General features: G+C 33.7%; 1 protein-coding gene across 2 annotated transcripts; it reads right to left on the bottom strand.

Annotated features, from left to right (window-relative positions):
* Positions 1 to 209: 209 nt before the first annotated feature.
* On the bottom strand, positions 210 to 4,230 carry LOC7489380 (ABC transporter G family member 21). Of its 2 annotated transcripts, none has more exons than XM_024609633.2 (5): positions 3,710 to 4,230; positions 2,837 to 3,632; positions 1,663 to 1,851; positions 1,375 to 1,553; positions 210 to 1,002 (listed from the first exon to the last, which is right to left on the bottom strand). In XM_024609633.2, exons 1-5 carry the CDS (start codon positions 3,944 to 3,946, stop codon positions 967 to 969), a joined length of 1,437 nt encoding a protein of 478 aa, XP_024465401.1. In that variant the 5' UTR covers positions 3,947 to 4,230; the 3' UTR covers positions 210 to 966. The 2 variants fall into 2 exon arrangements, with proteins under 2 accessions (XP_024465401.1, XP_002314895.1); XM_002314859.4 differs by having other exon boundaries at positions 210 to 1,121; positions 3,710 to 4,214.
* Positions 4,231 to 9,846: the final 5,616 nt, after the last annotated feature.

Genomic DNA, 9,846 nt, shown 5'->3' with positions numbered 1-9,846 from the left:
GAATTTGCAAGTCTCATATCCTATAACATCTTGGTTTCTTTTTAAGATTCTGTATTGTGGGTATAGGAAACTGAAAACAAACGCTTAACTCATCCTTCTAAAGAATGCAGAACTTCTCTCTCTTCGGCACGCATATTATTGATTTGCTTGCTCTCTTGTTATAACAGGAAAAAGTCTTCATCAACGTATTTGGACTGAACTATACACAATTACAGAAAAGAGTTTTTTTATAAATCATAATCAGTCTCCTGTCTGGTCACAGGTTGATTTAATTGGAAAGCACATGTTACAACCTATCAGATAATCTGAATCCAATTTACTCTTACACAGGCTAATCTTCAAGATATTTGATCACAGTTTCTTTCAGAATTCAAGATCATACGATCAAATTGAAGAACAATTTTCTCAATACCTATACTACAAACAAATACTTTATTGTAGTCAATGCACTTTAATTACTTATCATATGGTCAGTGAGGTTGCCCCATTCTTAGAGCCACATAAGCCAAAAGCCTGTATCCCACCAACATTATTGTCAAAGCAGCTGCATCCCACCACATATTATCAAGACCTAGATACTTGATAGCAGGAAAATCCATTACCCTGCAATGCATCTGTAAACCGCAGTCATAAACTTCAGTTGCTGAGTACTGTACCCCCACCAGCAGCTTGTAACAGTAGTGACTAAAAGAGATATACTTCAACCAAGCTATGAATGGAGGAATGTGTTGAATGTAGTATCCACCAGCAAGTAAAAATACAAGCATTGTCACAGAAGCTAAAGTAGTGGCCTGTTTTACATCCATTAAAATGGCTCCGAGGGCTAGCCCTAGCCCTTGTGAAACTAGCACATTGAAAAGGATAACCAAGAGGGTCAGTACGAAAGTGATTAGGGAAGGCTTGAGACCACCCATCCAATAGGTGACAGTTACAAAAATAGTTGGCATAACAAGCTCCATTGGTAAGTCACCGGCCATTCTTGCAAAATAATAGGAGGAGAGCCTGTACATGCCAGAGGAACGTTCTTTTATTAGCATCGGTCGCTCCTGAGGGAATGCGAATATGGCATTGAACAGAGGGAAAAAGCCCCAGAAGATGGAGAAAAAGAAGAGAAGTCCCACCTGTTATAGCAATTTTGTCATAAATAAGAAAGTTGGTCAGAGAAAGAAACACGAGTTCTAATTGCAATTAGAAACCAGATTTTAAAACACTCAAGCAGGGCACCCAAGACAACTTCAACGTTTTCTCAGGAACCTGCTATAATTGGTTATTTCAATCCAATCCAGTGGCCACCATAATTATCAATCAGATCAATGAAGCTGCTAATTTACAAAGAGCTTGAAAGTCAGAGTGCAGACTGCAGGGCAACAATACCTGATCTTGTATGTGTGAAGTATCAGAGTGCCACCATAAAAGGCCAGAAAGAATCGAAACTGAAATAACTTGGAAAATCCTTAAGCCTGAATAAGACTCGTGCTTCCTTTCTTGCAAGCCCCTTCTCAGCAATACCTTGAACTGCTGCCAGCAGCTGGTGGTCCATTGAACCTCAGAACCTGATAAAACACAAACCAATGATCACTCCAAGTGGCGTTGTTCGTTATTGTCACTTAAAGCAGCAAATAATTGAATCAACCTAGCATGGAGAAGAAGGTTTTTACTTACCTCTCAGTGATGATGAAGGAAGAACCGGGTCTTGAGCATTTCGATGAATTTCAGATATCAACAGAGGATACAAGTTGTTCTTATAAGACGATATCAAAGACTGTTTTGCTGAATTTTGATCATCATGGTGGTCCAATCTTCCATGAAACTCCAGCTGGTCATCTTGTGATCTGGTATCAGGAACTAAACCTGCATATCCAAGAAATCTTCAGGGTCAGAAGAAAATAAAGTAGAATGAGAAAAGGATATCATATAAAAACATTTTTAGTCATGCTATTTGAAATTTGGATCAGTACAAGTCATTTTGCCTATGATCAAAGGTAAAACAAAACCCAATGAGTGACGCAATTATTCGTCATGATAGACCTAAGTATGAAGAAGAAGTGGGGGGAAATAAATAAATAAATAAAAAGTTTAAAATTATATATAAAAAAAATCACCATCAAGGAAAAAGAAAAGATTGAATGACAGAATATCTGAAAGCACCATTAGACTCAGAAGACTTCTTTTGACTTGATACCTAACCAAAGCAACCCATTGTTCTAAATTTTTTACAAAATGATTTTTCTTTTATACTAATCTTTTAAAGAATAACCATTTGAGTAATGTTTTTAGCAGAAATGGAAAGACTAATATTTCAGAGAGGCAAGACAAATATGGTGATGGTTCAACCATCTTTGTCAAATGCATGATGAAAATACATTTTTTGGCAGGAACCACAAATATAGAGAAGGACCCATTTCTTAATCTACATTTGTAAGAAAAAAAAAAAAAACCGAAAGTTTTACTAGTTAGCTGCTCGGCAAGTTGTGACGTTGACACTCCTAAATCTTGAACTTGATGGCTTATGTTGAGACTTGAGAGCCAGAAATCAAAAACAAAACCACATCACAGATAGCTCGCATTAACCAACCATATCTATAACTAAATTTAGTCCTCAGTCCCTGTCACCTCCCATGTTCTACATGATCACTTTATATTGTCAGTCACCTTTATTTTTGCCTGCTAAAAACTGTACAGAAATCATTTTTATCCAGACAAAAAAAAAAGGATAAAAGAAAACAAATTTAGCAACAACACGCAATTACATTTTTATGTGTGTGAATATACGTACACGTATAAGTTTGTGTCAATTACTCAATATATATACATGGGGAATATTATTTTAACTTACCATTAGCAAGATCAAGCAGAAAATCAGCAGGATTCATGAAATTGAACCCGGGATTGTATCCTAATGATTTAAAATATTCCATGACCCGACCGGCCTGCCCGCTATAAATCGGACACCCTTCCGACAAAACCACCACCTTATCAAACATCCTATACAACCTGCTTGAAGGTTGATGAATAGTAGTTACCACAGTCCTACCACCTCTTGCTAGTCCCCTTAAAGTGGCCACAATACGCTGGGCTGTGGTAGAATCAAGCCCTGAAGTGGGTTCATCAAGCAATAACAAACTCGGGTTAACCAACATTTCTAGCCCGATACTGACCCGTTTACGTTCACCACCCGATATGCCCCGAAACAAAGGTCCACCCACTACACTATTTCTACACCTAGTTAGTCCAAGCTCCATTATAATCAACTCAGCCTGCTCTATTTTCTCTTGTCTAGTGAGCTTTTTTGGTAGCCTTAATAAAGCAGCATAGGTTAAGGTCTCTAAAACTGTAAGATGGGGATACAGCACATCATCTTGAGTGACAAAACCTGTTCTGCGCTTCATGGAGCTAGAAAAAGCCTGGCCATTGTATGTTATAGTACCAGAAACCTTTCCAGGTAATCTACCGGCTAGAGCTGTTAAAAGTGTTGTCTTGCCACTTCCTGATGGACCAAGCATTGCTAGCAGTTCGCCGGGTCGAACGATACCACTAGCACCATTAAGTACTGTTCTTGTAGATTTTGGTTCACTTGAAGTAAACCAAGTTCCTTTCGTGGACAAACTAACACTGTATGCAACATCTGCAAACTGCAAAACCAATTTAATTAGCTAGGAATTTAAAGAAAGGAAAATAACGCTTAGCATATTATTTATAGAAAAAGTACCTCAAGTGTTACAGGGCGTAAAGAAGCACGTAAAATCGTGAATCTTGATAGGGCCGGTTCTTGTTGACCTTGCAATACTTGATCTTGTGAACATGAGCTTGTGTTATTAATAGATGAAGAAACGGAAGGTTCAGCATGAACTGTGACAGTCTCGGTCCAGTTTGTGAGCATGACGTTAGACGGTCCCATATTGCCAGTGGTACTGATATTAGTATTTTCCTGCTCAGGAGGCATCATAATTTCAAAGAAGAAGAAGAAGAAGAGGTGATCAAATTATGGGAAGGGAGCAAAGGGCCGGTGGATATATTGCTAGACAAGAGAGCTAAGAGAGGAGGAATCACATGCAAGAATAGGTGATCATGTGATGTCTTATATAAAGGGAGTGAGGAAGGCACGAGAAGTAGACTTGGGTGCGATTCATGATGCAGCTAGTCGACCATTTCTACTGCCAAGGGGGAGACTCGCTCACTCACTCAACCACCAACTACTGCTATTGCTATTGCTCTTACTGTTCTGCTATTGCTATTGGGGGTCCATGGGAGATGTATTGATGAATTACAGTCTCATTTTTCCACCTGTAATTCATGAATATATCAATACCTGTTACTAGTTAAGGTATATGTGTCACGAGCTTGTGTTTGCCACGTGGTGATACAAGGACTGATCCATCCTCTTATCTATAGGCGTCAAGAGACTGAGTGAATTCTTTCCTCCTTTCTCCTTTTCTTTTCTCTAAGAAGTGCTAGTACAGTCTGCTAGGCTAATAGATTTGAAAATGAAAGAATACGCTTATTTGTATATATACAGACATACGAGTGACCGCCAGAGAGAAAAAGAGAGTTAGGGCTACCACTATACATAATATTTATAATACTGTACATAAAGAAAAAACTAAAATGTAAGAGAAGTTTAAAGTTGTGTTTGTTTGCACCCCCAAATCATGTTTTAAATTTTATCTTTTAATATTTATTTTAATTAGAGGTTAAGCTCCATTATTTATTTAATTTTATTTGCAGCTGATTAAATTTATTATTAATTTTAAAAATAACTCGGGTTATTCTAGAATTTTTTTATTATCATTCCTTATTCAATTTAGCTTTTTTAAATAATTTTTGTTTTTGAATTAAATTAATTGATCGACTAAATATAAACATGAGATGATCACTTCATGGTATTTTACTTAGTTTATTTTTCGGGTCATTGCTTTGACCATGCATGTGATCTTTTTTGGTATCGTCATGCAGTTTTTATAATGACATTAGAACTATTCCAGTGAGTTTTTTTTTCTAATGGTGAGATGTATCCATGTTAAATTAAACGATAATATATATATTTTCAATATATTTTTTTCCTTCTTCTCCCTGGCAAATTATTTTTGTTAACGACAGAAGGAATTACCAGTCTAGTGTAATTCTATATGTAAAATGTTGGCATTATTTTGTTCTTTGTTAATTAGTCTCTCTTTTTTTTTCCTGTCACCCATACGGAAGAAAATGTGTTGGCTTTATCATGTGGGTATAAATGACTTGTTATCCATATGATCATAAAATCTGTTATGTAAATCATTATTTATTTTGTAGGAGTCTACTATGTCAACTACTTATAATTTTAGTGCTAAAATTAGTCACATAAATTAGTACTTTATATTTTTTTCTCTTCTTCACAAAATCGCAAAATTATTTTTATTTCCCTAGAATCGTTCTTACCGTTGCAGCCTTACACTCTGTCTAGATATCTTTAATTGGCGCAGGTGGCATCGCCCACTCTCTCTCTCTCTCTCTCTCTCTCTCTCTCTTCATTTTATTTTATTTTTCTTTCTCTGACAGAATATATTCAAAATTGACGCAGGTTATACTCACACAAGTTTTTCACAGCAGGACAATAATATTCAGCAATCTGTCATCACTGCCAGAAATTAAAAAAAAAAAACAAAAACAAAGAGAGATTAAAACAAATATTAAACGGAAAAAAAATTAAACTTGTCAAATTCGATTTTTAAGTTCTGGAAAAAAATGTTTTTCATGGGAGCCTAAGCTGTGTTAATTAAAGTGATTCATAAATCATATAAAAAACTTTTGATTTGTAATAACGGTCAAATCAAATAGAATAATTCAAAAATAAAATCAACTAATTAATTAATAATACAGACCTGAATGCATCATAACTTTAATAGTTAAAGGACAAATATTGTTATTAAAACGCAATCTTTCCATAACATCATTGTAACATTATTGTGGTCATGCCAAATGAAATTACTCCCAAATAGGAAAATTATCATCGCAAGCAATATCAAAATGTGGACACGAGGCTATATAATTTGATAGGAAAATTATCATTTAAGACACGATCTATTTATGAACAAAAAAAAAAAAAAACTATACTTCCAACACAACATGATTATATAAAAAAATAAGTAATATAATCTTAAAAGATAACTTAACTGATAGGATCTTAGATTTATTTTTTAATAATTAAGAGTTTGAATCTTCTTAGAACCACTAAAAATTTATATAATATATTTAATTTTAAAACTCGTGAAATTAATTGAGGTAGACAGAATAGGACACCTATTAATCTAAAATTAAAAAAATAGAAGAAGGTAAGCAATTCGTAAGGAAAAAAAAAATCCTAAACAGATCTACTGTGGGTCATGGACCGGACGACCTCTATATTTTGATGCCGATTATTTCAGTGAAGGCCACCTGGATTTTTATTTATTTATTTGGAATTTGACAGCCAGAATACATGCATGACATTTACAACCATTTTATGCTTTCTCGGTGAATAATATAGTACACAGAATAATTACGAAATAGTTTTCTATTTTGATAGCAAATGCATTAAAGTTGAAATAAAGCAGTGGGTTATAATCATCATCGGATGTGCATATCCACTTAGCTGTGAGACGACAGAGAAGAGCGATCGAGAGCAAACAGCAACCAACAAAACGTACCCCAATTTTCCTTTCTGCTCTCTCTCTCTCTCTAGCTCTTTCTTTCCATCTCTTCTTTTTCTTGATGGGGTTAGAGGACTAGAAGGTATGGAGGTATCTCTTTTCTTAGGGATGTCTCAAGGAAAAGTGGGTTCCTCGTGCCCTTTCTAGGTGTCCAATGCCCATTCAATCCAATAGATATAGTGGTTCAGATTGTGTCATTGAATTAAAGCCTTCGTTGAAGGTGGCGTCGTCTTCATGAAAAAGTCTATGCCCTTTTTTTATCCTTTTCTCTTCCTTTCATCTTCTTCCCACTAATTTGCTGGAATCCATGTTAAACTGTTCGTCAGTGATCATCATATTTTCTACGTAATAGGCAAAATGTGCAAGTAATTGTTGTAAGAAAAGTTATTATTCGATGCGAGTAGAGTTTAAGACTGGTGAATTAGGTCTAATTTTAAATAACTTTCAACACCATTTATGGAAAGAATATGCTAGAAAGGTGCGGGAGAAAGATGATAATTATAATTATATTCTATTATTTTCATCAGACTTAAATTAAAATGAGAATCCATTTTATCGTTTCTTAATTAAGGACATGAAATCATGAGCATCCCTAACTTTTATTTAAGCTTGAAAATAAAGGGGCAAGATTGCCTATAATATTCTCACGTTATGTTCTTGTTCACTACAAGAACAAAACATTACACACATCATAATTATATAACTTCACCAATACGTACGAATATAAGTTGCCTTATTATTTTCCAGTTATTGGATGATGCATTTGGATGTAATCAACGTGCCTTGAAGTATATATAAATGGACCCAGACAACAGTTGCCAACATTACCAAGATCTTTCACAAGAGAGTAGACTTTGATCTTATTTTATACACTTTGTTGTTCAAAATAGGAAAAAAAATCCTAATTTATACAGTTATATGCTAGCCTCGGATTCTCATCGTGCATGATTGAAATATATCTATATAGATGGTGATGTTAGAAATGCAAAGTTTTTCTGTACCCCACAGTAAATTGGATTCGCATATATACTACCATCTTTGCCTTTTATGCTTATGACAAGTGTCCAATTTGCTTTTTGTGATTGCCCATTTGCAAGAGTTTCTTTTCTTTCCACTTAGCCATCAAAAGGATGATGGTAGGTTTTACACGTTGCTTCTCATGACAGTATTGTCGTGGTGCCCTTTCACTCTTATCTCGTTCCCATTTTGAGAGAATTCTTCTTGGTTTATTGGATTATGAGATCCTTTGCCGAATGTTGAGTGCGATCGATCTTCTATATATTCACGTGTATAAGGTTTCAGATCAAGTTTTATTTAACCTCACAAAATGTTTCTTGATCGGTGCCTTCGATCTATGTCTTTTTTTTTTTTATATAACCCAGGATGTCCGGGCCAGCTTACGCGCATCACGACTAATTCCCAGACCCACTGAACACTCTGCAAGCCCAGTAGGCAGGTAAGACACCGCGGGGATGACAGGCGTGCACACTAAGACTTGAACCTAGAATGCAGAGATAAAGAATTCCCTACTAGGACCACTAGGCCAAGAACCTAGGGGCGGTTCCTCAGTCTAACTTGGTATTTAATTTTATGCATGTAACCCAACTTCTGCTTGGTGATCATCTTTTTTTTTATTCCATTAAAAAATTGTTTGCCTTGAAAAAAAAATATTTTTTAATTTTATTATTTTTTTATTAATTTCATCCTCAAAATTATTTTACTGGTTAACCAAATTATCTTTCAATAAATCAAGTTAAATGAATCATATCGTGTCAATTCTTATTATGTAATTTAATTTTAAATTTGGATTAAATAAAAATTATAAAAAATTTCAAAATCTTATCAAATAATTTTTTTATGAGCCGAATACTTTTTATTACTTGAAAAAAAAAATTAATGTAGTGCAGTGCAGTCCTCGAAACCAGTAACAGCTAAATAATGGCTCCAGGAAGTTGATTTAAAATAAATAATTGAAAATTGGATGCTGTTAATTATTTGCCTTTTCCTTCCTCAAAACAAAAGGCACGTATTATCTTACAAAACATAGAATTGAAGTGTCACAAAGAAAAAGTGATCATTACACGTGGCATGAAAACAATCCTTGAAATAAATAAATAAATAAATAAAAGAAGAGAAAAAGGTACATTTTTTATGACTATTTCTGTCACGAGTCAGCCTAATTAATTTAAATCCATGCACAACTTTTTTGTTTATTAAAAGCGAGGCACTTGAATTTAAGCCAATGATTTATGTAACCCAACTTCTGCTTGCTGATCATCTCTTCTTTTATTCCAATAAAAAATTGTTTGCCTTAAAAACAAATTCTTGAAATTAGGGAGGAAAAGGTTGTCATGGCCCTACCAGATAATCGATCTATGTGTTCTGTAATAACACATATCTTTTCTGCCTCTTCATATTTCATTGTTTCCAAATGGACTGACTAATGGAGAGGCCCACAATACCATTTACCAAGTTTTGATACTGTTTATTTATTTGTTTTAAATTAATTTTTTTTATATTATTTAATTATTTTAATGTACTGATGTTAAAAATAATTTTTAAAAATAAAAAAAATATTATTTTGATATTTTTTCAAATAAAAAAAACTTTAAAAAACACAAACATAATCTCAACACATTTCTCAACACATTCTTAGAATAGTCACTGTATAGAACTAATTTGCGACCTCAAAATCAAACCTCAACTCTTAATCAGTCTGTTTTGCCCTCCCTAATATATCTATTGTATTATTTATATTAATTTTCTAGTTCATCTTTCTTAAAACTTATCCTTATCTTTGTTTTTTAAAACGAAATAAACAGTATTACTTTTTATATTTTTTTTAAGTGAAAGCTAGTATATTTTTTAAGTGAAATCACCTATTTAATACAATTAAATCTGAGTCATATCTTAAGAGAGAGAAAAAAGTTCACTTCTAAAAAACATATATACCAATAAGCTCTATGATGCTTTTTTTAAAGATCAATAAGTTCACTTTTCAAGTCTTTTTTACAAATAAATTCATATTTTATTATATTCTTTATAATATCCAAACAATGTATTCAAAAGTTGGTATATATGCTTTTTAAAACTGAAATCATCATTAATAATTTTATTTTTTTTGAAACGAAGATCCTTCAACATGAAGAATTATATTCTTGCACTTTTATTATCATAATTA

Source organism: Populus trichocarpa, chromosome 10 (assembly GCF_000002775.5).
Source record: "Populus trichocarpa isolate Nisqually-1 chromosome 10, P.trichocarpa_v4.1, whole genome shotgun sequence".
In the NCBI taxonomy this organism is placed as follows: domain Eukaryota; kingdom Viridiplantae; phylum Streptophyta; class Magnoliopsida; order Malpighiales; family Salicaceae; genus Populus; species Populus trichocarpa.
Note: the sequence above shows the minus strand (reverse complement) of the source record. Positions and strands in the feature narration are given on the sequence as shown.